The sequence below is a fragment of the Hyperoodon ampullatus genome, assembly GCF_949752795.1.
Source record: "Hyperoodon ampullatus genome assembly, chromosome: 6".
Taxonomy (NCBI): Eukaryota; Metazoa; Chordata; class Mammalia; order Artiodactyla; family Ziphiidae; genus Hyperoodon; species Hyperoodon ampullatus.
The window spans coordinates 106,123,308-106,151,105 of NC_136919.1; the positions used below are offsets into that span (position 1 = coordinate 106,123,308).

Sequence of the window (27,798 nt, forward strand, 5' to 3'; positions counted from 1 at the left end):
CCTCTTTGAAGACCTATCTAAAAATACAATCACATTCTAAGGCACTGGAGGTTATGAATTCACATATGAATTTCATAGGAGACACAATACACCTGTAATAGATCTATATCACAAATTTGGTTAGTTGTCATATGTTTCGATATGTTGTGTTTATTAAATCATTCAGTTAAAAATATTTCTAAATGTCCCATGGAATTTTTTCTTTCATCCATATCTCCTTTAGACCAGTGTTGCTTTACTGATTCCTACTTTAATTCCATCTTGGGCAAAGAACATACTCTTTTTAAGTTTCAGTCCTTTGAAATTGGTGACTTGTTTTATATGCCTTGGAATTTCATTTTCCTTGGTTAATATTCTTTGTGCCCCTTTTATACTTGGAGGGTTTAGCATTCTATAAATGTCAATTTGATCAATACTGCCTGATAGTATTTTTTAAACCTTCTGTTTTTCTTCTTTACTGTTAGTTTGCTTTTTCATTTACTGAGAGGTGTATCAAGTTTTTTTTAACTGTGATTATGATTGTTTCTCTTTTCCACTCTCATTTTTTTTCCTTCCTGTATTTTTTCCAGTCTATGACTTGACTTTTTATTTTCTTGCCAGTATCTTTTGTGGAACAGAAGTCTTTTAATCCTAACAGAATCCACCTTATCAATATTTTTCTTTCATTGGTTGTGTTTCTGGTGTTATATCTGAAGAGACACTGCCGAGTCCCTGGTCACCTAAATTTTCTCCCATGTTATTTTCTAGGAGTTTTATAGTTTCATATTTTACCTTTAGCTCTGCTATCCATTTTTAAACAAATCAATCAATTAATTAATTAATTAATGGCTGTGTTGGGTTTTTGTTGCAGTGTGCAGGCTTCTTATGGTGGTGGCTTCTCTTGTTCTGGAGCACAGGCTCTAGGCACACAGGCTTCAGTAGTTGTGGCACGCAGGCTCAGTAGTTGTGGCTCGTGGGCTCTAGAGCGCAGGCTCAGTAGTTGTGGCGCACGGGCTTTGTTGCTCCGCAGCATGTGGGATCTTCCTAGACCAGGGCTCGAACCCGTGTCTCCTGCATTGGCAGGAGGATTCTTAACCACTGCGCCACCAGGGAAGTCCCTGCTATCCATTTTGAGTTAATTTTTGTGGAAGGTACAAGGTCTGTGTATGTGGATGTTCAGTTGTTCCAGTACTGCCATTTATTGAAAAGATAGTCCTTTCTCCATTAATTTTTCCTTGCTCAGTTGACTTTATTTATGTGAGTCTATTTCTATGCTCTCTATTCTGTTCCATTGATCCATTTGTCTATTTTTTAAGTTTATTTTTTGCCAATACCACACTTTCTTAATTCCTGTAGCTTTATAGTAAGTTGCAAAATCTGGTCACGTCAGTCTTCTGACTTTGTTGTTCTTCAGTATTGTGTTGGCTCTTCTGGGCCCTTGCCTTTCTGTATAAACTTTAGAACCAGTTTGTTGATATCTTCAAAGTAACTTGCTGGGATTTTAATGGATTGAATGTATAGATAAAGTTGGGAAGAACTGACATCTTAACAATATCAGGTCTCCCTATCCATAATATGGACTATCCATTTTATTAGATCTTTGATTTTTTTTCAGCAGAGTTTTGTAGTTTTCCTCATATAGATCTTATATGAAAAATTTTTTAAAATTTCTACCTAAGTATTTCATTTTTCTGGGTGCTAATGTTGTTGATTTTAAAATCCATCTGTTCATGGCTGGTATAGGAAAGCAGTTGATTTTTGTATATTAACCTTGTATCCTGCAGCTTTGATATATCACTTGTTCTAGAAATTTCTTGTTGATTCTTTGGGATTTTCTGCATAGACAATCAGGTCATCTGCAGACAAAGACAGTTTTATTTCTTCCTTCCCAATCAGTATACCTTTTATTTCCCTTTCTTATCTTCTTACATTAGCTTGGAATTCCAGCATGGTGTTGAATAGGAGTGGTGAAAGGTGACATTCTTGCCTTGTTTTTGATCTTAGTGGATAGCATCTAGTTTCTCAGCATTAAATATGATGCTAGTTGTAGATTTTGCACTTTTTATTTAAGCATAACCACAATTATTTGCAGAGAGTATCAGCACAGCCCATTTTTAGCCTAATCCTAACAAAATTAATATTGATTCTTTAATGTCATCTAATATCTTATCAGTGTTCTTATTTCCTTGATTGCCTCCAAAATGTCTAAACAAGGTCCACACATTGTATTTGATTGCTGTGTCACTTAAGTCTTCCTTTTATTCCATAAGACCTCCCTCTTTTTATGCTATTAACTTGTTGAAATCTTCATGTTTTTAAAAAATTGCAAATTATGTCAGTTCACCCTCAGTACTTCAGCATCATTTCTTAATTGTGACTTGTTTTTCTCTATATCCAGAATCTCATGATCCTACCTAACAATATTCACAATAATTATCTAACATCATCTAATACCCAGTTCATTTGAATTGGCCTTCATAGTCCCTAAAATGTTTTTCAGTTCATTTGTGCAGACTAGTCAGTCAAGACCAATAGATGACATCTGAAGAATGGTTTATCTCTTAAGTGGATTTGCATTAAGGACAATCTCTCCTCTTAAAAATTTTGTCATGAAATTGACTTGTTAAAGACCTAGGGTATTTTATGACTGCCCATTCTTAAATTTCAAGTCACATTTCAAATCTTGGGTATATAAGTGAAGGGGAAGGTGCAGCCAGGTTATGGCTTCTACCGTGCTTCAAGTCCCCCCGTCCCCCAAATCTACATTCTGTCCTGAGCTGTAGTGGTCTTTCTGTTTTGAATTTCCTAGGCCTTGTCCTTTGGCCTCAGGGCTGATGTGGATGGGGAGCTTCTATTTTCACTATGATAGGTCACTTTATTTCTCAACGTGAATGCTCATCTGTGGGCACTGTGAGGCCCTTTTCTCTTAATAAGAGTCCACACAGTGACTTAATGGAGTCTCATCCAACTGCTGGGGCTGTGGACTTCATTTCCCAACTGGAGATTGGGACTAAACCTGCTGCTGGCCCAGCTCTGGGAGCCTTATTTACAGGACACACTGGTTAAGAATGGATGGCTCTGATGCCCTCTGCAACCTGCCTTCCTATCTCCTTCTTGCCTCTGCTGAACTGGGAGGCTGGATAGAAGGGTACTTCTCCCAAGCACCCCCTCACTTCTCTTCTCTTTCCCCAGCTCTGCCTCTGCAACTTGACTCTTCTCTAGGAAGAGCACTCAGCAGACCAAGACTATGGCCCCAGGGCTCCTGACAACCAGGGATGAGGTGAGTCCTGAAATTTCTTCCTAGCTCTTGCAGGATGGACCCATTGCCTTTTCTTGTCTTGGAGCTGCCTTGTTGGCACCTAGCCCTGATCTTGGAGGTGTGGTTCATCTTACCTGGAGCCTTTTCTCAGACTCTTGCTCCATTCATGACCTATGCATTCATCAAGTATTATCAACACAGTTAAAACACAATCATGCTTATGTGCCCAGTGGTTCCCAAGGCCTAAAAAAGTGAAGGAAGGCTTTCAAGGAAGGAGCCACCTGAGCTGCCCCTGACAGATTTGACAAGTTAAAGAGCTGAGGGAATGCATTCCTGTGGGAATGTGGCTGGAATCCTAGCATGTCTCAGAGAGCAGGTGACCTGCAGGCTGTCCCTCATCATATGGGAAGCTTGGAGCAGTCAGTGGCCTTTCATCACATCATTTTTCTCTGTTTAGAGGTGAGGATGCTCATCTGCTGTCTGCTGGTGATTCATGGGTAGACTTAGTTTGGCTGACCCCATGCATTATATTTGGGTTTTCCACACTTAAAAATTGGAAGATTACACCTAAGTCCTGAGTCCACACTCTTGGTGTGTATGACAAGTAGCTGGAGCCAAACGGCTTCTCCGTGGTGTAGTCACACCCCCTTGTGCCCCTTAACCCCACGGCTGAGGTGCCTGATTCATTCATTACTTGCCTTGCCCTTCAAGGCTTTGCTTTCACCCCCTCTGAACCTGGATGGAAGTAGTTCAGCCAGAATCCTGAAAGCCAGGCTGAGGAGTGTGGACTTGAACCTGGAACAAGTTCGGTTTTGAAGGATTCTGAGAAGGAATTTGCCATAAATAGTAATCGAATGAATGTATGTCCCGAAGGGAAGATTTTCTAATCCCTGAGACTAGGCATATTGTGAACTTGATGTAATCAAACGGAGTTAACGTTTACTGACCACCTAAACAGATGCCAGGTGGGATGCTTATGCTGATTATATCAATTACCAAAAATAGTGTCAGTTGGGCTAATTAAGTTTTGCTTTGCCTGTCCTAAAAATATGACAAGTGTAGAATTTTTCTGTAAGATCTGAACTTGATCTTAATACTGAGCTCATATAGTGGATATTTGTCTGTTACTGTATCAGTTAAAAATGATTGGTTTTGATGTTATCAGATATCGTTGAGGGCTGTATGTCCCTCAGTTGTCAAATCTTTTATACCTTTGAGAGAAAATGTTTATGTAGTGTATGCAATTCAGAATGTTCCCGGGGTGGGGGGGTGGCTTTTCTTTTGTATGTTTCACTTTACCATTTCTGATGTTAATATAGAAGCATTCTTGGCCAAAATGGAGCATTACTTTTCCTGTCCCTATTCTGCCACTTCCTGTGGGATCCTTAGCACACCCTGAACCTTATCCTATCTATGACCAACATTTCTCAGTATACACTTTTTTCTTTTATTCATTCATGAAAAATTGATTCCAGGGCACGAGTATCTGAGTAGGTTTGTTTTTTAAGATGAAGTTTCCGTACCTGCAAATGTAAGACACTTATAACATAGCTGTTTCATAAATGGACCCAATCTTAACTTACTTTGAAAGTACAACAGAACAAAGGGGTTTGCTTGTTTTTATGTTTGTTATTTGAGGAATAGAAATTATATATTTTAGGGTTCTTTAAATTGCATTTTCAGGTACTTTGTTATATGTCAGTTCTGAATTATATAGAATATTCTGACCTATATATACATCATGACATTTAGGCATTTTTTCCTAAGGGCTTTTACCTGAGAGGAGAAATTGGAATATGCATTAGAGTTGTGACATAGAAGGGGGTTGTACCTAGAGTACATTAACTAGTAGGAAATTAGCACTTTTTTATTTAATCTCAAAATTTTTTGAATGTCTGCTGTGTGCAGGAGACTTTGATGGTTTACAGACAGTGTTACCTATAGCACAGCCTACATTCTTATAAGACTTCCAACTTTTTTAGGGGTTTACCTATCACTGGAATTAAATATTTTGAAAAGTTTTCATTGACATATAATTCATTTCCAATAAAATTTGCCCTTTTAAAGGGTACAATTCAGTAGATTTTAATATATTCACAAAGTTGTGCAACATTCACCACTGTCTAATTCCATAATGTTTTCAGACCCACCCCCACCCCAAAGAAACCCTGCACGCATTAGGAGTCACTCTCCATTCTCCCCTCCCCCAGCTCTTGACAACCACTAAACTATTTTTATAGATTTGGTTGTTCTGGATATTTCATATAAATGGACTCACATAATATGTGGTCTTTTGTGTCTGTTTTCTTTCACTTAGCATAATATTTTCAAGATTCATCCGCATTGTAGCCCAAATCAGTAATTCATTCTGCTTTAAGGTTGAATAGTATTCCATTGTATGGCTATGAGACATTTTGTTTATTCATTTATCTATTGATAGACATTTCAATTATTCCTATCACTTGAATTTAATTAATATTTTTGGTCTGTGTGCATCTGAGTGATTTTAATGATAAAATTGTAGTGTATTAAAACTAGTGACTACCCTACTGTCATACCTTTAAAGTGAAGAAACCACAAACATTCATATTGAAATCAATGACTCTACAGGTTAAAAGTATTCACAGATTTTCACTATTCCATCCCACTGTTTCTCAGTCACTGGAAATTTAACCTGTTCTCAATGTTTGAGAACCTATTTCTTTAGGAAATTTTGTTCATGAAATGAATTTTGGACTTACCACAAAATATGGCCAAGTGAAGAGACATGAGTGTTTTAAATCATATGAGCTACAACTCTATAGTAGAGTATCTATGTTCTTTTGTCTGCTTTCAAAACCATCCACAAGATGTTCTAACACCTCTGCTCTCTATTCTACCACTAGTTTACCTTTCCCTCCTGCCAGATGTTTTACCCTACCCATATCATAGGCTTTCTCCCTCTTCTGCTCATGGCATCTGTGTTCCCTTCCTCCCTACATGCCTCATCTTGATTCTTAACCCTCTGCTTTTTCCTCAACTATTCTGAATCTTACTCATCTTATAAAATTTAATATTTTTTGATATATAGTTTACATAACATAATTCACCCTGTGGATGAAATTATCAGACAAGGACTTTAAAGTCTCTACATTAACTATGCCCAATGAGGAAAGGAAAACATAGCACTCACTATCAGCTATCAGATAAAATCAACTTCAAGACAGAGGGAAAGAAGACCATTTCGGAATGATAAAGGAGTCACTTCATCAGGAAGACATAAGAGTTATGTGTGTATATAACTGTTCAAAATAACAAAGCTTCAAAATAATTGTCAGAATTAAAGGGAGAAAAAGGCCCCCTTTTGAGTAATTGATAGAACAACTAGGTAAAAAATTAGTAAAGACATAGATGATCTGAAGAAAACTAACGACTGTGTTATCCTGGTTGATAATTGTAGAACACTGCACCCTACAACTGTAGAATACACATTCTTTTCAAGTACATTTGGTATGCTCACCAAGACAGACTACATGGGGGGTCTATAAAGGAAGTCTTAATAAATTTAAAAAGAGTTAAAGAATACAAAGTATATTCTATGACTCTTAAGAGAATTGTATTAGAAGTCAACAATAATATAAATTTAAAATATTGGAAATTAAACAACACACTCTTTACTAATCCTTACATCAAAGAAGAAATTGTAAGAGAAATTAGAACAGAGTGATGATGGAAATACAACATATCAAAGCTTGTGGGAGGCTAACCTGGGTAGTTCTCCCTTGCCAGCCCTCTAGCAGTGCCCTCCACCACTTCTGGGGCTAGGGTCTCTGTGCTAGCCTCACCCCTGGCATCCAACTTGGAGACCCATGCAGTGTCCCCAGAGGAACTGAGAGGAAGACAGAGTATTGCTGATTGGGCCCCCATGTTCTCTCTCTCACTTGACTTTCTCTTCCTTGTTGGGGAAGCTCATGGTCTGTGATTTGATGATGAGGTTACAAGGATTAGCAGTTGGGAAGTGACTGGAATGAACACCCCAGAGCCATCACCTGCTTACTTTCTTAGACTGGGATAGAGGCAGCTACATGTGGCCACAGTGCTAGCTTGCCAATCGGCTGATGAGCCACTCTGGACTTTATCTGAATTACTTTGGTATCAGGCACATTGCACCCAAAAGCAAGATCTCCTTTGCCTAATGAGAAAGAACTTCAGGACAGAAACATCATAGGCTCTGCCTTCAGTGGACTAATGTTGAATAGGAGAAAATTCATGTATACAACCTAAATCAAAACAGGCAATTCTGCAATAAAGATGGAGACAAACCATCTTATTTTGTGAAAGAAATCTCAGATAATGGTCCCTTCTTGGTACTGGGGATGGTCTTGAGGCATGGTCCTTGGGAGCCTGGTTTGGGGAAAGCTTGTAACATTGGCTCAGGTTACATTCCTCCAAGACCCTCCCTGAGTAATTCTCTTGTATTTCTGGCAAGTGACCATGCCTCCCCAAATTCTGCAGGAAAAGAACCAAGGGATTTGATGAGTGTAGGAGCAACATCAGTCTAAACTCAGACTTTCCTACAAGGAGAGTGATACTCCAGGAAGAAGAACCCACAATTGTGTCATTTATGGCAGAGGCTTCAGATTCAATTATGAACTCGGGCAACATCAGAAAATTCATTTTGGTGAGAAACCCTATGTGTGTGATAATGGAAGTAAATGCTTCATTGAAAGCTCAAAACTTACTTAGTATCAGAGGATTCATACTGGAGAGAAACTTTACAAGTGTATTGAATATTTTAAAAGCTTCAGTCAAAATTCTAATCTTCAGCATTAGAGATTTCACACTGGAGAGAAACCCTATGGATGTAACAGTATAGGAAAAGAAAGGATTTAAATCCATCTCAAATCTCTTTCAGCACCAGAGCATTCATTTGGGAGAGAAACTTAAAAATCTGGTAAATGTGAGATAGATAGCCTTTAGTTAGAACTCATACCTTGTTCCAATAGGCAAACTTACAAACTCATAGGGAGAAGCCCTATTAGTGTAAGGTGTGTGGGAAATCTGTAGCTTATATCTAACCCAACACCAAAGAATCTACTTCAGAGAGAAGCCCTACAGATGTGATAAATGTGGGAGGGGCTTCTGTTTGAACTCACAACTTGGCCAGCACCAAAGAAGTTACAGCATGGGAAAGAAGTCATACAAATGTAGTATCTATAGGGAGTGCTTCCGCCAGAGCTTCTACCATCATTACCACCACAGAATCCCCACTGGTGAGAAACTCTATGGATGTGATAAGTGTGGGAAAGCCTTTTGTCAAATTGCAAATCTTATTCAGCATCAGGAAGTTTATACTGGAGAGAAACCCTCTGTATTAGACTGCTAGGGCTGCCATAAAAGAGTATCACACACTAGTTGACCTAAACAACAGAAATTTTATTTTATCACAGTTCTGGGGGCTGGAAAAATCTAAGATCCAGGTGTAGCCAATTCAGTTCCTGGTGGGATGCTTCCTGGCTTGTAGATGGCTGGCTTCTTGCTGTGTGTTCGTATGGCAGAGACAGAGTTCTGGTATCTCTTCCTCTTATGAGGCACCATTCCTATTGGATCAGGGCCCCACCCTTATGACCTCACTTAGCCTCAATACTTTCTTAGAGGCCCCATCTCTAAATACAACCAAATTGGGGTTTAAGGCTTCAACATAATTTTGTGGGACATAATTCACTCCATGGCATTCCACCCCCGGCCCTTCAAAATTCATGTCCTTCTGACATGAACATACATTATTTCATCTTAACAGCCCCCCAGATCTTAACTCATACCAGAATCAAATTTAAAGCCCAAAGTCTCATCTAAATATCTAAATCAGATACAGGTGAGACATGAGTAAAGGTACCATTTCCCTAAGGTAAAATTCCTCTCCAGTTGTGAACCTGTGAAACCAGGTAAGTTATGTACTTGCAAAATAAAATGGACAGGAGTAGGATACACATTCCCATTCTAAAAGGGAGAAATCAGAAGGAAGATAGGGTGAAGGATTCTAAATAAGTCCAAACCTAGCAAGGTAAATTGTATTAGATCCTAAGGCTGGAGAATAACCCTCTGGATTGATGTTCTACTCTCCAGGCCCACTAGATTGGCAGTACCCCTTCGGCCCAGAGGTGTGACCCTGCCTCTGTGGCTTTCTGAGAGGGCCATGCTGTAAGCAAGGAGTGGCAGCCTTGCCCCCTGGGCCTGTGGTGGGATTAGAGGACCTGACAACTTACAAATAGCCTCTCTTTCCTTGAAGGATAATACATATTCACACTCTTCCTGTTTCATCCCATTTTCTGTGCCTACTTTAGTCCCAGCTGCAGTGTTTTTGTGGGTATACTTCCATCTCTTCCTGGCTTCTGCTGAGATGGCTGATTAAATTCATGGTTCACACCCATACTAATTATCTTATCAAATTGTTCAGACATGCCCTCAGTGTTCTCCTCAGAACAAGTTTTCTCTCTCTTTTTTTACAATGTAGATAAGTTAAGAATTTTCCAATCTTCAGTATGGGTTCATTTTTACTTAACAATTCCTTCTTCAATTCATCTCTCTTCTTTCACATTTTACCATAAGTAGTCAGGAGGAACCAAGCCACTCCTTAACACTACTTTGAAATCTCAGTTAAATATCCAGTGTCATCACTCACAAGTTCAACCTTCCACAGAACACTAGAACACAGTTCACTCGAGTTCTTTGCCACTTTATAGCAAGGTTCACCTTTCCTCCAGTTTCCAGTAACCTGTTCCTCATTTCCATCTGAGACATCACCAGAATGTCCTTTAACATCTATATTTCTGCTGTCATTTTTTCCATGATTATTTATGTATTCTCTAAGAAGATGGAACTTTTCTTTTCAGCTCTTCTCTTTCTGAGCCCTCATAAAAATCACCGTTAATGTTTGTATTTCTACCAACAGTCCCTTCATGTCAATCTCAGATTTTTCTAGCATGCACCACAAAATTCTTCCAATCTCTACCCATCATACAGTTTCAAAGCCATGTCCACAGTTTTAGGAATTTGTTACAGCAGCACCCCACTGTCAGTACCAAAATCTGTATTAGTCTGCTAGGGCTGCCATAACAAAATACCATCGACTGGTGACTTAAAACAACAGAAATTTATTTCTCACAGTTTTCAAAGCTGGGAAGTTAAAATTAGGGTACTGGCTGATTTGGTTCCTGGTGAGGGCTCTCTTCCTGGCTTTCATACTGCTGCCTTCTTGCTGTGTGCTCACACAGCAGCATCAGAAAGAGAGTAAGCTCTGGTCTCTTCTTCTTATAAAGTACAAACCCTATGAGGGCCCTACCTTTCTGACCTCATTTAACCTTATCCCTTGCATGCCATATCTCCAAATGTAGACACACTGAGAATAAGGGGTCAACATGAATTTTGAGAGGACACAATTTAGTCCATAGCACCCCACAAATGTTATGAGTGTGGAAAAACCTTTAGTCAAAATTCACAACAAGCATCAGAGAGTACACAAGTAAAAATTCACAGGGGTGGAGAGAACCCTTAAATACAGTGAATGTGAAATTCTGGATTTGTTCAGTGTCAAGAAGACTGATAGAGGGAGAAAGGCCATAGATACAAGTGACATGTAGGAAGCTTCAACATGCTAAGCCCACGTGGAGCCTGACCCCACATCAGAGTGTTGACACCAGGAAGTGAAGGAACATGAGGAAGATTCTGATGATACTCAGTGTATGTAAGATCATGAGAGCCCTGTGAATAATCTCTTTCCAATTTGTTGAAAGTATTAGTCTGGGCCATCTACTAGGATATGTAAAGTGCCCTTGGAAACACATCTCCTTAAAAGTGACTTTAAAATTTTTTGTTGATGTGAAATTCACATAACATAAAGTTAGCCATTTTTTTTTTTTGCAGTACGCAGGCCTCTCACTGTTGTGGCCTCTCCCGTTGCGGAGCACAGGCTCCGGACACGCAGGCTCAGCAGCCATGGCTCACGGGCCCAGCTGCTCCACGGCATGTGGGATCTTCCCGGGCCGGGGCACGAACCCATGTCCCTTGCATCGGCAGGCGGACTCTCAACCACTGCACCACCAGGGAAGCCCAGTTAGCCATTTTAATATGTACAATTCAGTGGCATTTAGTACATTCACAGTGTTGTGCAACCATCACCTCTATCTAGTTGCAGCGTTTTTATCATTAAGCAGTCACTCCCTATTTGCTCCTCTTCCCAGATACTGACAACCACTAACCCTCTTGTGTCTCTGTGGTTTTAACTGTTGTGGATATTTCATATAAGTGGAATCATACAATTAAAAAAAAAACTTTGTGATATGAAAAATGACAGAGTAAGGGATATCCATGATCGTACCTGCTCAAAAGCAACTAATGGGCTGCCAGAAACTGTCAGAATTAACTTTTGTAAAACTTTGGAATCTAGTCAAAACTGGAAGATTTGGTGAAGAAAGAAGCTCCTTTGTTTGTGGCAGGAGAGTACTGTGGCATTTTAAACTGCTTGCCTACTAACTATCCATGAGGAAGCCCCAGCACAAAGACTTTAAATCAACTATCTTAAATATGCATAAAGAGCTAAAAGAAACCATGGACATGGAACGAAAGGAACTAGGTCAACAATGTTTGAACAAATAGAGATTATCAGTAAAGAGAAATTATAGAAGGGAACCATATAGGAATCTTGGAGCTGCAAAGTACAATAACTGAAGGGAAAAATTCATTATAGGAGTTCAACAGCATATTTAAACAGGTAAAATTAAGTCTGTGCACTTGGAAATATTTCAACTGAGGTTACCCATTGTGAGGAACAGAAAGAAAAGATCGATAAAAGATGAACAGAGCTTGAAAGACCTGTGTGACACCATCAGGTTTACTTACATACACATAATGGGAATTGCAGAAGGAAAGGGGAGAGAAAATTTCAAGAAATAATATCCAGAAACTTCCCAAATTTGATAAAAGAATAAATCTATACATCCCTGACACTCAACAGACTCCAAGTAGGATAAAATCAAAAAGATCCACACCAAATTGTCAAAACCCAAAGACAGAATTTTGAAAGCAGCAAGTGAGAAGTTGTTTGTTACCTACAAGTGACCCTCAAATAGATTAACAGGCAATTTCTCATCAGAAACCATGGAGGCCACCAGTCAGAGAGACAACACATTTTAAGTCTTGGAAGAAAAACCGTCAACTAAGAATTCTATATCTGGCAAATTATTCTTGAAGAATGAGGGAGAAATTAAGATGTTACCAGATAAAATCTGAGAGAGCTCATTAACAGTAGACCTGCTCTACAAAAACCCAAAAACCAAAACAAAACAAAACAAAAAATTCAAGCTGATTTGAAAAGGACACTAGATAGTAACTCTAAACCATAAGAAAGAAAAGTGAACACTAGTACAGAGGCTTGTATAAAAGCCAGTATTATTGTGCTTTTTGTTTGGTTTATAACTTCTGCTTTTTCTGTATGATTTCAGGCAAACACAAAAAATATACATCTATGTTAATGGGCATACACTTTATAAAGATGTAATCTTGGACAATTACAAAATAAGGGAGAGGGATGGAAAAGTATAGGAGCAGAGTGTTTGTATGCTATTGAGACTAAGTTAGTAGATTTTTACAAGCTTAACATGTTAACATGGTAACCACTAAGAAAATACTTAAAAATATACAGAAAATGAAAGAAATGATAAAAGTGAAAAAAACACAAGAAAAAAATCAATAAATATTTTAAAAGGCAGTAATGGAGGAACTGAGAACAAAAGATATATACAGAAAACAAAAGGCTAAATGGCAAAAGTAAATCCTTCCTTTTCATTAATCACATTAAATATAAATGGAATAAATGCCCCAATCAAAAAAGGCCTAGGTTAGCAGTTTGGATTAAAAAAACCCCAAGATCTATACATATACTGCCTACAAGAGACTCACTTTAGATAACATGGACATAAAGAGGTTGAACGTAAAAGGATGGAAAAAGATATTTCATACAAATAGTAATCAAAAGAGAGTTGGGATGGCTGTATCATGAGACAAAACAGATTTTAAATTAGGAAAAGATAATAAAATGAAGAAAGACATATATTGATAAAAGGTTCATTACAGAAATAATATATAGCAATTATAAATATGAACATAACCTAGCAATATAGTCCCAAAATATATGGAATAAAAATGGACAGAATTGAGAGAAAAATAGGTCTGCAATAATGGTTGGTGACTTCAGTACCCAGCTTTCTATACTGCATAGGGCAGCCAGACAGGAGATCAACAAGGAAATATAGAACTTGAACTACACTGTAAATCAGTTTCACCTAACATATGTACAGAACACACCACCCAACAACAGCAAAATATATATTCCACTCAAGTGCACATGGAACGTTCTCCAGGATAGACCATATGTTAGGCCACAGGTAAGTCTTAAGTTTGAAATGACTGAAATCTTACAAAGTAACTTTTCTGTTCACTTTCTGGAATGAAACTAGAAATGAATAACAGAACTTCGGAAAATTCACAAATTTGTGGAAACTAAGTAGGACACTCTTAAACAACTAATATGTCAAGAAGAAAAATCACAAAGTAGAAAATACTTTGGGAGACAAATGGAAATGAAAACATGACATACCAAAACTTACGGAATATAGTAAAAACAGTGCTTAGAGGGAAATTTATAGCTGTAAATGCATGTATTAAGGGAGAACTCAAATTAATAACCTAACTGTATAACCTATGTAACTAGGAAAAGAAGCACCAACTAAACTCAAGCTAGCAGAAGGCAGGAAATAATAAAAGAGCAAAGACAAAATAGAGAATAGAAAAATGATAGAGAAATCAACAAAACCTAAAGTTGGTTCCTTAAAAAGATTAACAAAATTGACAAACCTTTATCTAAATTGACTAACAAAAAAGACAAGTTACTAAAATCAGAAATGAAATTGGAAACTTTATTATCAATTTTTAAAAATATAGAGGATTATAAGGGAATACTATTAACAGCTGTTTGCCAACAAATTTGCTACCCAAGGTGAAATGGACAAATTTTGAGACATGCACAGTTTATCTCAACTGACTCAGGAAAGAATAGAAATTATGGATAGATCTATAACTAGTGAGGATATTGGAGCAGTCATTAAAAAAACCTCCCAACAGAGAAAAGCTCACAATGAGATGGCTTTACTTGTTAATTCTACTAAATATATAAAGAAGAGTTAACATAAATCTTTCTCAAACTATTCCAAAATACTGGAGAGGACACTTTCTGTCTCATTCTGTGACACATTGCTCTGACTACAGAGGTCTCAGACAAAGACACTACAAGAAAACTACAGGCTAATATCCCTTATGAATTTAGGGGCAAAAATCCTCACCAAAATGCTGTAACTCATGACCAAGTGAGATTTACAATGATGTTTCAAAATATTAAAATCCTGTAATATACTTCATTCATAGAATGAAGGATAAAAACTGCATGATCATTTCAATTGATGACGAAAAAGCACTTGACAAAATTCAGCACTCTTTCATGGTAAAAACATTCAGTAAACCAGGAATACATGAAAACTTCTTGAACATGATAAAGGCCTTATATGAAAAAGCCACACTAGTGTTGTTCTTTATGGTGAAAGACTGAAAGCTTTTCCCTGAAAAACAGTACAAGATAAGGATGTCAGCTTTTGCCACTTCTGTTCAACATAGTACTGGCAGTTCTAGCCAGAATAATTAGGCAGAAAAAGAAACGGCACCCACATTCAAACAGAAGTAAAATTATTTCTTTCCTCCAGACATTATCTCAAATCTATACAACCCTAGAATCCACAAAAAAATTATTAGAGCTAAAAATGAATTCAGCGAAGTTTCAGGACACAAAAGTCAGTTGTATTTATGTACGTTTTCAAAGAACTATTCAAACAGGAAATATTTTTTAAAATCCCACTTACAGTAGCATCAAAAATAATAAAATATTCAGTAATAAGCCAAGCAGGCAAAAGCCTTGTTCACTGAAAAGTGCAAAACATTGCTGAAATTAAAGGAGACCTAAATAAATGGAAAGACTTCCCATGCTTATGGATTGGAAGACAATATTGCTAAGATGACAGTAATATCCAAAGTGATCTATGGATTCAATACAGTCCCTGTCAAAGTACCATTCATGTTTTATATAAATAGAAAAACCTATCCTAAAATTCATTTGGAATCTCATAGGACCCTGAATAGTCAAAACAATCTTGAAAAAGGAAAAGAAATTTGGAGGACTCACTCTGCTTGATTTCAATACTTAGCTCCAAGCTGCAAACAGCGGCAAAACAGTGTTATACTGCCATAAGTATAAACATATAGATCAGTGGAATAGAACTGAGAGCCCAGAAAAATATCCCTCTTACATATGATCAATTGATTTTTGACAAGGATACCAAGACTATTCAATTGAAAAAGAACAGTCTATACATGTGGTGCTTGGACAACTGGATATCCAGAACTAAAAGAACATGCTTGAGAAAAATGAAAAATTAGAAAGCCTCTGCAAAGAAATAGAAGATGTAATGAATAAGCATATGGAAATTTCAGAACTGAGAAATATGTACCTGAAAGAAAAAGTTCAGAAGATGGGCTTAAGAGCAGATTGGAGGTAACAGAGAAATTATTGAACTATAAGATGGAATAATAGAAATTACCCAATCTGTGCAACAAGGAGAAAATATACTGGGAAAAAGATGAACAGAGTCTCAAGAATTGTGAGAGTATAACAAAATATCTAACATTTGTGTTACTGCAGTTCTGGAAGAAGAAGCAAAGAAGGGCAGGGTTGAAAAAGTATTAGAATAATTAATGGCTGAAAAGTTCCTAAATTTGGCAAGAGATTTAAACCTACAGATTCAAAAAGCTGAGTGTATCCCAAACATGATAAGCCCACTGAAATCCACACCAGGATACATTATAATGAAACTCCTGAACACTAAAAGTGAAGAAAACATCTTGAAATCAGCTAGAGAAAAATAACACATTTCTTACAGAGGAAGAAAACTATTAGAATGGTAGTGAATTTCTCATCAGAAATGAGAGGCTAGATGGAAAGTGGTGTGATTTTTTCAGGCACTGAAGGAAAAGAATTGTAAACGCCAAATCCTGTATGAAATGAAAATATTTTTCACAAATGAAGAGGAATCATAAAAAAGAGATACATCATGCAGACATTAATCAAAGGAAAGCAAGAGGGGCTATATTAATATCAGGTAAGATAGACTTCAAAGAAAATTACCAGATACAGAGGGTGATAAATTGGTCAATTCGTCAGCAAGACAGGATCCTTAATGTGTATGCATCAAATAACTGAGCTTCAAAAGATGAGAAGAGAAAACTGAAAGGAGAAATAGACAAATCAACAATTTGAGACTTCAACACCCTTCTCTCAATGTTATATAGAATAATTAGACCCCAAATCAGTAGGAGCTCAACAACGCCATCAACCAACAGAATCTAATCAACATTTACAGAACATTCCACGTAACGATAGCAAAATGCATATTCTTACAGTCAGCCCTCCATATCCATGGGTTCCACATCTGCAGATTCAACCAACTGCAGATCAAAAATTAAAAAAAAATTTTTTTCCAAAAGTTCCAAAAAGCAAAATTTGAATTTGCTGTGTGCCAGCAACTATTTACATAGCATTTACATTATATTTACAACTATTTACGTGGCATTACATTGTATTAGGCATTATAAGTAATCTAGAGATGACTTAAAGTATATAGGAGGATGTATGAGGTTATATACAAATACCATGCCATTTAATATACAGGACTTGAGCATCTGTGGATTTTGGTATCTGAAGGGGGGTTCTGGAACCAATCCTCTGTGGATACTGAGGGATGACTGTATGAAGATAGATATATTCTGGGCCATAGAACAACACATGAAACAAAAAAAATTGGTTTACCTTAATGAATTTAAAAAAATTTAAATCATGCAAAGTATGTTGTCTGACCACAATGGAATCAAACTTGACATCAATAAGAGAAAGTTACCAGAAAAATCTCTAAGCACGTAGAAAATAACACACTGCTAAATAATCTGGGCATTAAAAATGACATCTCAAGGGAAATAAAAACCTGCATGAAAGTGAATGAAGGGCTTCCCTGGTGGTGCAGTGGTTGAGAGTCCGCCTGCCGATGCAGGGGACACGGGTTCGTGCCCCGGTCTGGGAAGATCCCACATGCCGCGGAGCGGCTGGGCCCGTGAGCCATGGCCGCTGAGCCTGCGCGTCCGGAGCCTGTGCTCCGCAACGGGAGAGGCCACAACAGTGAAAGGCCCGCGTACCACAAAAACAAAACAAAAACAAACAAACAAAAAAAAAAGAAAGTGAATGAAAAGGAAAATATGAGATATCAAAGTATGTGGGATGCAGCTAAAGCAGTCTTGAGAGAAAAACCTGTAGCATTAAATGTATATGTTAGAAAACAGGAAGTCTTAAGTCAATAATCTAGGCTTCTGCCTCAAGAACCTAGAAAAATAAGAGCAAAGTAAACTCAGAGGAACAAAATGGAAGGAAATAATAGTGATAAAGGCAGAAATCAATGAAATTGAAAATAAAAAGAATAGAGAAAATCAGTGAAATAAAGAACTGATTCTTTGAAAACAATAAATTGACTAAACTTTAGCAAGACTAAGAAAAAAAATATAGACACAAATTACCAGTATCAGGAATGAAACAAGGGTATTACTACATACGCTGTAGCCATCAACAGAATATCTACCCATAAATTTGACAACTTAAATGAAACGGGACTGGTTTCCTTGAAAAACAAACTGTTGTACTTTAACTTGACCAATATGGAGTAGATAATTTGAACAGGGCTATAACTATTAAGAAAATCCAATTTATAATTTAAAAACTCCACAAAAGAAATTTATAGGCCCAGGTGATTTTACTGTGGAATTCTGCCAAGTTTGTAAAGGAGACTTAAACACCAATGCTACATGATTTTTGTTTCAGAAAATAGGAGGGAACACTTTCTAATTCACTTTATGGATATTATGCTGGTAATAAAACCAGACAAGGATAATAGAAAAAATGAAAACTACAGGTCAACCTCTCTCATGAATATAGACATGAAAATCCTTAAATTATTAGCAGATTGAATTCAACAATATATAAAAATAACTGTACACCATTATCAAGTGTGATTTATTCCAGGGACACAAGAGTGGTTTCATATTTGAAACTCAATCAATGTAATCCCCCATATTAACAGGCTAAAGAAGAAAGACCACATGATTATATTAATATCAGTTTATTCAGTACAAGCATTTGGCAGAATTCAGTAACCATTTGTGGGGGAAAAAAACACCTTAGAACAATAGAAACAGGGGAACTCCTCTACTTGATTAGGGACATCTACAAAAACATCTATAGGGCTTCCCTGGTGGCGCAGTGGTTGAGAGTCCGCCTGCCGATGCAGGGGACGCGGGTTCGTGCCCCGGTCCGGGAGGATCCCACATGCTGCGGAGCAGCTGGGCCTGTGAGCCATGGCCGCTGAGCCTGCACGTCTGGAGCCTGTGCTCCACAACGGGAGAGGCCACAACAGTGAGAGGCCTGCGTACCGCAAAAAGAAAAAAAAAAAAAAAAAAAAAAATGTATAAGTAGCATTATTTTTTTAAATATAAAATATACATAACAAAATTTTCACCATTTTAAAATGTACAGTTCATTGGCATTAAGTTCATTCACACCATTGTGCAGTCATCACCTTTCTTCATTTCTAAAACTTTTTCGTCTTCCTAGACTGAAACTCTATCCATTATATAATAACTCCCCATCCCCCACTCCCCCCAGCTCCTGGTAACCTCTATTTTACTCTGTCTCTATGAATTTGCCTATTCCAGGTACCTGCTATAAGTGGAATCAAACAATATTTGTCCTTTGTGACTGGCTTATTTCACTTAGCATAATGTTTTCAAGGCTAATCTCTGATGTAGCATGTATCAGAATTTCCTTCCTTTTTAAGGCTGAATAATATACAGTTTTTTTGTATATATGTACTACATTTTCTTATCTGTTTATCTGTTGATGGACATTTGGGTTGTTGCCACCTTTGAGCTATTGTGAATAATGCTGTTATGAGCATTGGTGTATGAGTATCTGAGCCCTTGCTTTTGATTCTTTGGGGTATATATACTGAGGATTAAAATTGCTGGATCATATGGTAAATTGTATGCTTTTTGTATGTTTAACTTTTTGAGGAACTGCTGAACTCTTTTCCACAGAAACCATACCATTTTACTTTTTCCACAGAAACCATACCATTTTACTTTTTCCACAACAATTCACAAAGGTTCCAGTTTCTCCACTCCCTCCCCAAACCTGTTTTTTTCTGTTTCTTTGGTAATAGTTATCCTAATGGGTGTGATGTGGTATCTTTGTGGAACAGTATTCTTAATGCTTTGAGACATTATGTTTTCCTCCTCATATGAAATATGAAGAACAAGGAAAGGATGTCTGCTCCCACCACTCTTTTTTTTTTTTTTTTTTTTTTTGTGGTACGCGGGCCTCTCACTGTTGTGGCCTCTCCCGTTGCAGAGCACAGGCTCCGGATGCGCAGGCTCAGCGGCCATGGCTCACGGGCCCAGCCACTCCGCGGCATGTGGGATCTTCCTGGACAGGGGCACGAACCCGTGTCCCCTGCATCGGCAGGCGGACTCTCAACCACTGCGCCACCAGGGAAGCCCCCACCACTCTTATTCACTTTTGTGCTAGAAGTTCTATAGTAAGGCAAGACAGGAAATAAAATACATATAGATTATAAGGAAAGAAATAAATCTGTCCCTATATGCAAATACCTGTCTATATAGGAAATGTCTATATAGGAAATCTTAAGGAATCTAGGAGAAAAAAACTCCTAGAGCTAATAAGTGAGTTCAGTCATGTTGCAGGATTCAAGATAAGCATACAAACAATTTATTTCTATATCATAGCAATGAACAAAATCTATATCATTTTTAACTGAACTAAAAATACAATACCATTAAAATCACTAAAAAAAAAGAAAAATGAAGGAATTTTTAGGGATCAGTTTTTAAACAAAACCTACTTAGGATTTGTATGCTGAAAACCACAACATGCTGATGAAAGACATCAAAGAACATCTCAGTAAATGGAGAGACATCTCATGTTCATAGATTTGAAGAGTCAACATGGTAAAGATGTCATTTCTTCCTAAATTGATATACAGGTTTAATGCAAATCTTGTCAAAATTCCAGCAGGGTTTTTTGGTAGATATAGATGAGATTATTCTAAAATTTATATGGAAAGGCACATGCCCTAGAATAGGTAAAATATCTTTAAAATGAAGAATAAAGGGGGAGAAATCACTCTACCTGATTTCAAGACCTACAGGATATCTACAGTAATCACAGTAAAACTGTGATTTTCACAGCATCGTAGACATAAAGATCAATAGAATAGAGAACCCCTGAATAGAGCCACCAGCAATGTGGGAGCAGGATTAGTAGTCTTGAACACATGGCAAAAGGGTTCAGGTTGAAAGCAGGATCGATCTATCTATCTCACCCGCATGCCCCACGCTAGCCTTATTGCTGCCGTGGCTCTGGTTAGTGGCTTAGGTTAAGTTGACTAGTGGGCATGGGTGGCTTCTGGGTGAGCAGGGATGTGTTTGTGTTACAGGCATCAATGGCCTTCAAGGATGTGGCTGTGGCCTTCACCCAGAAGGAGTGGAAGCTACTGAGTCCTGCTCAGAGGACCCTGTATCGGGATGTAATGCTGGAGAACTACAGCCATATGGTGTCACTGGGTAAGGTTGACCTGTCTCATGTCTCAGACTGCCTGTGGGCATCTTAAGATTTTATGGAGCAGCCACTATTCTTTGGGCTTAGAAAGAAACATATTTCTCCTACACCCAGAGAATGTCTGGATTCTATAGAGTTGGAAATAGTGAAGTTATGTGTGTGTGTGTGTTGCTGGGGGGGTATGATGTTGCATTTCCAGGCCTCTTCCAAGAGGGCCCTCCTCCAAAGTGATCTTGCTTCAAATGGGTGAATATTTGTATTTACTCAAGCACAGGGGAGAATCATATACTGCCTTTAGATCCAGGATTCCTCCCTCCCCTTAGTCATCTTTTCTCAGCATTCAGAGAAACTTTGTCCCCCTCCACCCGCCCTGCCATGCTTCCCTACCCTCTTAGTCATTGCATTCCCCAGCTGAGTCCGAGTTCTGTGATAGCCTCTTAAGTCACTATCCCAAGATCACCTTGTTTTTTTTTCCCCTGTGAGTAGGAATTGCCTTTCCTAAACCAAAACTCATCACACAGCTGGAGCAAGGGGATGAGCCCTGCAGAAAGGAGAGTGAAAGTCTTCTGGACCTTTGTCCAGGTAAGTGGGAAACACCAGGCATACAAGGAGACAAGGCAGTGAGGCGCTCAGCAGGTGAGGAAAGAGGAGCATCTGTGAGCTTCTGGGGAGAAAGCTCTTCTGCAGGCCTCCCTTCTATGCTATTCCACTCAGCCCAGAGAGGGCTTCCCTGGCAACTCCCTCTTTCCTTCCCCATAGAGCCACACTCTGCTCATTTGGTGTCCCTTGTCCAGCACTTCTAGGATCTCCCCATTCTTGAACTTTTGTTGGTTGGCCTGACCTTTAACATAGCACTTATCCTCTGAGACTAAGTCATCTACCCTGCTAGATTTCTGTCCAGTAACCTGGTAACGTTTTTGTGCATCGGTTCTACCCCGTAAGTTCCCATTACTTTGTTTCTTCAATGATGGGTTATTTAAGATTACAACAGGGTATGAAGAATTATACGAGTGCCAATCTGCCTTCCCTGCAGCCTAAGAAATAGACCATTGTAAGACCAGGTGACAACCCCCTGGTTATGTCCCATTCCTCCCGCCCCTGAGAATCCGACTTCTGCATTAGCATGCCCATGATTGCCTCTAGCCTTTTAACCATTCAGCAGGTCTTTCAACCATATAGAGAGTTGTTTTGCATGTCTGTAAACTTCTCTGCACATAGTATCATATTGTATACCTCCTTCTGGAACATGCCTTTTCACCAGTTTTATGTGAGATTCATATTAAAATGTGTAGGTTTAGTTTATACTTTTAAAAATGGTTATATATGATTCTATTATATGAATATTTTAATGCAGATGAATTATCTTGTCCCTTCTTTTGGACATTTGAGTTACCTCCAGTTTTTGGCTATGAAATAATGTTGCTGTATATTCTTGCTACCTCCTTGGAAACACATGCGAGAGTTTCTCTCAAGATGCATACCTAGGAGCACAGTGGCTGGTTCATGGGCATGGGTAGCCTCAACCTGATTAGATTGCCACATTGTGTTCTGAAGCTGTTCAACACCACTTTATACTCCCAGCAGCAGTGATGAGTTGTTTTTCCACATCCTCACATTTTCCACCCATCTGTTAGGTTTGTGGTGAAATCTCATATGGGTTTTGCTTTCCATGGAGCATGAGCATCTCTTCCTGTGTTGATTGGCCATTGGTGTTCCCTTTTCTGTGATCTGACTCTTCAGGGTATTTCCCTACTTTGATTTGGGCCATTTCTGTCATTGAGTTGTAGAAATTCCATACACATTCTGGGAACATTTAGGTCTTTTATCCAAGTGGAATTAATTTTATGTGAACGTTGGGAGGTAAGGATAAATTTCTGCCTGACTTTTTTTTTTCGCTCTTTTATTTTCAACATCCCTGGCATTTTATTTTTGTTTTGTTATTTATTTATTTATTTGCTTCTAAATACAACCATATATCTGTACTTGTACTTTACAGCAAACTCAGTGCTTTTTTCTTTTTTAAAAAAGAACTATTATATAAACTATAATTATAGTATAATAGAAAAACGTTATTATGGTATAATAGTTAAGGGATAATTATAAGGTATATTATCAAAGTATAATAAACTACATATGTTTAAAGTGTAGAATTTGGTAAGTTTTGACATCTACACAGCCATGAAACCGTTGCCATGATCCATATCCTGAGCATACCTTTCACCCCAAAGTTTCCTTGTGCCTCACTGTAATCTCTGTCTCCTGCCTTTCCTAGTCCTCCCCTTCCTCCCATACCCAGGCAACCACTGATCTGCTTTCCATCATAGATTTGTTTGCATTTTTAGAATTCATATAAATTGAATCATATAGAATACATACTGGATTCTTTCACTTAACATAATTATTTTGAATTTTATCCATAATGTTGCATGTATCAATATTTCATTTCTTTTTATTGCTGAGTAGTAATATAGATATCACACTTATTTAGCCACTCACCTGTTAAAAGAAATTTGAGTAGTCTCCAGTTTTGATGAATACAAATAAAGCCTGTATGAACATTCATGAAAAGTCTTTGTGTGAACATACGCTTTTACTTCTTTTGGATAAATACCTGGGACTGGAGTGGCTGGGTTGGATGATACAGGGTATATTTAACTTTTTATGAAACTCACAAAGTGGCTGCATATTTCACATTTCCACCAGCAGTATATGAGAATTCTGGATGCTCCACATATTTGTCAGTGCTTAGGTATTATGATTTCAATTTTAAGCATTTTCATAGCTATGTAGTGGCATCTTGTGTGGTTTTACTTGACATTTTTCTAATGACTAGTGATGCTGAGAACCTTTTCAGGTGCTTATTTGCTATCTGTATATCTTCTTTGGTGAAATGTCTTCTCAAATCTTTGGCCCATTTGAAAAGTTGGTTTCTTATGTTTTTATTATTGAATTTTGCAAGTTCTTCATATATTCTGTATAGAACTCCAGTATCAGATATTTGATTTACAAATCTTTTCTCTGTGGCTTGCTTTTTATTCTCTTAATAGTGTCTTTCAATTAGAATTTCTTAATTTTGGTGAAGTCCAAAGTTTCAATTTTTTCTTTCATGAGTTTCACTTTTGGTGACATATTTAAGAAATCTTTCCCAAAATGAAGACCCAAAAGAGTTTCATATATTTTTTCTTCTAAAAGTTTTATAATTTTTACTTTACATTTAGGTCTATATCTTGAATAAGTTTTTATACTTGGTACCAGGTCTGGATTTAAGTACAATTTTTCTTTCTTTCTTTTTTTTTGTATACAAATATCCAATTTTTCAGCACCATTTATTGAAATGACAACCCTTTCTTTACTGAATTTCCTGTGCACCTTTGTGGTAAATCAGTTGTGTATGGGTCTATGTCCAGACTCTTTTTCACTCCTTTCTTTATCTATCTTGATGTCAATACCACATAGTCTTTTTATTTATTAATTAATTAATTTGTTTTAATTAATTAATTTATTTTATTTTATTATTTATTTTTTGACCACATTGGGTCTTCATTGCTGTGTGCAGGCTTTCTCTAGTTGCAGCGTGCGGGCTTTCTCTAGTTGCAGCGAGCAGGGGCTACTCTTCATTGTGGTGTGCAGGCTTCTCATTACGGTGACTTCTCTTGTTGCAGAGCATGGGCTCTAGGGCATGCGGGCTTCAGTAGTTGTGGCTCACGGGCTCTAGAGCACAGGCTCAGTAGTTGTGGTGCTCGGGCTTAGTTGCTTCACAGCATGTGGGATCTTCACAGCCCAGGGCTTGAACCCATGTACCGTGCATTGGCAGGCGGATTCTTAACCACTGTGCTACCAGGGAAGCCCTATTTATTTATTTTATTTATTTTTTGGCTGCATTGGGTCTCTGTTGCTGCGTGCGGGCTTTCTCTAGTTGTGGCGAGTAGGGGCAGTGTGTGGGCTTCTCATTGCGGTGGCTTCTCTTGTTGCGGAGCACAGGCTCTAGGCACGTGGGCTTCAGTAGTTGCAGCATGTGGGTTCAGTAGTTGTGGCTTGCAGTCTCTAGAGAGCAGGCTCAGTAGTTGTGGTGCACGGGCTTAGTTGCTCTGTGGCATGTGGGATCTTCCTGGACCAGGGCTCACACCCATCTCCCCTGCATTGGTAGGCAGATTCTTAACCACTGTGCCACCAGGGAAGTCCCAATACTATGTAGTCTTGATTACTGAAGCTTTATAATAAGTCTGGAACTTAGTATAAATCCTCTAACATTTTTTCTTTTTTCAAGTTGTGCTAGATTCTTTGCATTTCCACATGAATTTTAGACTCAGCTTGGCAATTTTCACAAAAAAAAAGGCCTGCTGGGATTTTGATTGGGATTGAGTTGAATGTACATCAATTTGAGGAGAATTTACATGTAAACAATACTCTGTCATCCAGTATATGAACACAGTCGATCTCTATTTTTATGGGACTTCTTAATTTTTGTCAGCATTGTTTTGTAGTTTTTCGTACACAGCTCTTATGCATCTTGTCATATTTATCCCTGTGTTTCATATTTTTGATGCTATTTAAGGTACTTTAAAATTTCAGTTTTCAATTGTTTGTTGATAGTATATAGAAATACAATTAATTTATGTATAATGATCTTGTATCTGGTAAATTTGCAAAACTTACTTCTCAGTCCTAGCAGGTTTTGTAGATTGTATAGGATTTTCTAAATAGATGATTAAGTTATTTGTAAGTAAGTATAGTTTACGTCTTTCCATTCTTTACATCTTTAATTTCTTTTTCTTGCCTCATTGTACGGCAAGAAAATCAGTGCAATGATGAATTTAAATGGTGAGAGTAGACATCCTTTCCTTGTTCCTGATCTTATGGGGAATACTTTCCTCCTAAGTGGAAGTTTTATAGCTGCCTTTCAGCAGCTTGACAAACTTCCCTTCTATTCCTTGTTTGATGAGTTTTTATTGGGAATGGATGCTGGATTTTGTCCAGTTTTTTTTGCATCTTTAGAGATGATCATGTGTGTTTTTCTTTTTTAGTCTTTTAATTTGGTAAATTACACTGTTTTTTTTTTCTTGTTAAACCAACCTTGTATTTCTGTAATGCAATGCACTGACCTTATTCAGATTTTACCAGTTTGACCTTCACTTTTGTGTATGTGTGTGTTTATTTAGTTCTGTGAAATTTTATACATGTACATTCATGTAACTACCACTATATTCAAAGATACAGGACAGTTCCATCACGAGGATACCTTCTGCTACCCTTTTATAGTCACAGCCAACTCCCTCACTCCTCCCCTTCTCTTCTTCTGGCAACCACTTATCTGTTCTTTGTCTCTATAACTTTGTCATTTCAAGAATGTTATATGAAAGAAGTCATATCATATGTTACCTTTGAGGATTGCTTTTTTTCACTCAGCATAATTTTCTTTTGAGATCCATCCAAATTGTTGCATGTATCAGTATTCCATTCCTTTTATTGCTGAGTAGTAGTCCAATGTATGAATGTACCACAGTTTGTTAAACCATTCATACATTGAAGGACATCTGGGTTCTGTATAGTTTTGGGCTATTATGAATAAAGCTGCTATGGACATTTGTGTATAGGTTTTTGTGTGAATGTAAGGTTCTCATTTCTGGCATAAATGCCCAAAAGTGAAAGTTTCTGGCTTATATAAATATATCAATATGTTTAGTTTTGTAATAAAGTGCCATACTCATTTCCACAATGGCTAAACCATTTTACATTCCCACCAGCAGTGTTTTTTTTTAATTTTTTTATTAGTTTCTGCTTTATAACAAAGTGAATCAGTTATATATATACATCTGTTCCCATATCCCTTCCCTCTTGCGTCTCCCTCCCTCCCACCCTCCCTATCCCACCCCTCCAGGCGGTCACAAAGCACAGAGCTGATCTCCCTGTGCTATGCACCAGCAGTGTTTGAGTGATCCAGTTTGTCTGCATTCTAGCCAGGATTTGGTGTTAGCACTATTTAAAAAAAAAAAAAAAAATTATTTATTTATTTCGTTACACCGGGTCTTAGTTGCAGCAAGTGGGCTCCTTAGTTGCGGCTCATGGGCTCCTTAGTTGCAGTATGCGAACTCTTAATTGTGGCATGTATGTGGGATCTGTTTCTCTGAGCAGGGGTCGAACCCGGGCCCCTTGCATTCGGAGTGCGGAGCCTTAACCACTGTGCCACCAGGGAAGTCCCAGCACTATTTTTTATTTTAGCCATTCTAATAGATTTCTAGCAATATCTCCTTAGTTGTTAAGAATAAGTAGTTTAGTGCAAGCAGTTCCTCTCTGGGGAGAGCTGAGTAGCTGAGCATATCTGAGTTAAGTGCACTGTATCAAGGCTTTACGATTATTAGAAATAGACTTGTGTTCTCCCATGGGTAGGTAAAAAGCTTATGAGTCCCTGTTCATGGGTGCCTTTTGCTGTCATTTTGTGAGGTCTTCATGGCATGTCCTTAGCACCTACTCATTCTGCTCAGACGATCTTTATCCTCAGGTGGCTGGCAGATATGAGTGTGTCTTAAGATCTGATCTGACCAGCAAATGGTTCTGGCAAAGACGATCTAATAAGTGCTGAGAGGAAAGGCAGAGTCTCCTCCTGGGTTAGCTCATGTGAGTGGTTGGCAGGAAGGGACCATGGACTCAGGTCCAGGATGTCCACTTGAGCATCTCCAGACACTGCATTTTTATTTTTATTTTTTTTATTTTTATTTATTTATTTTTTTTTTGTGGTATGCGGGCCTCT

General features: G+C 37.9%; 1 protein-coding gene across 1 annotated transcript in view; it reads left to right on the forward strand.

Annotated features, from left to right (window-relative positions):
• Window positions 1-3,226: 3,226 nt before the first annotated feature.
• ZNF169 (zinc finger protein 169) overlaps window positions 3,227-27,798 on the forward strand; it is a gene marked incomplete at its 5' end in the record, with an annotated part of 87,495 nt that continues 62,923 nt past the window's right edge. The window contains 3 exons of the mRNA XM_079706144.1: window positions 3,227-3,259; window positions 20,929-21,055; window positions 21,537-21,632. Of these exons, the coding sequence (XP_079562270.1) occupies window positions 3,227-3,259; window positions 20,929-21,055; window positions 21,537-21,632 (256 nt within the window). The remainder of the gene's footprint in view (window positions 3,260-20,928; window positions 21,056-21,536; window positions 21,633-27,798) is intronic.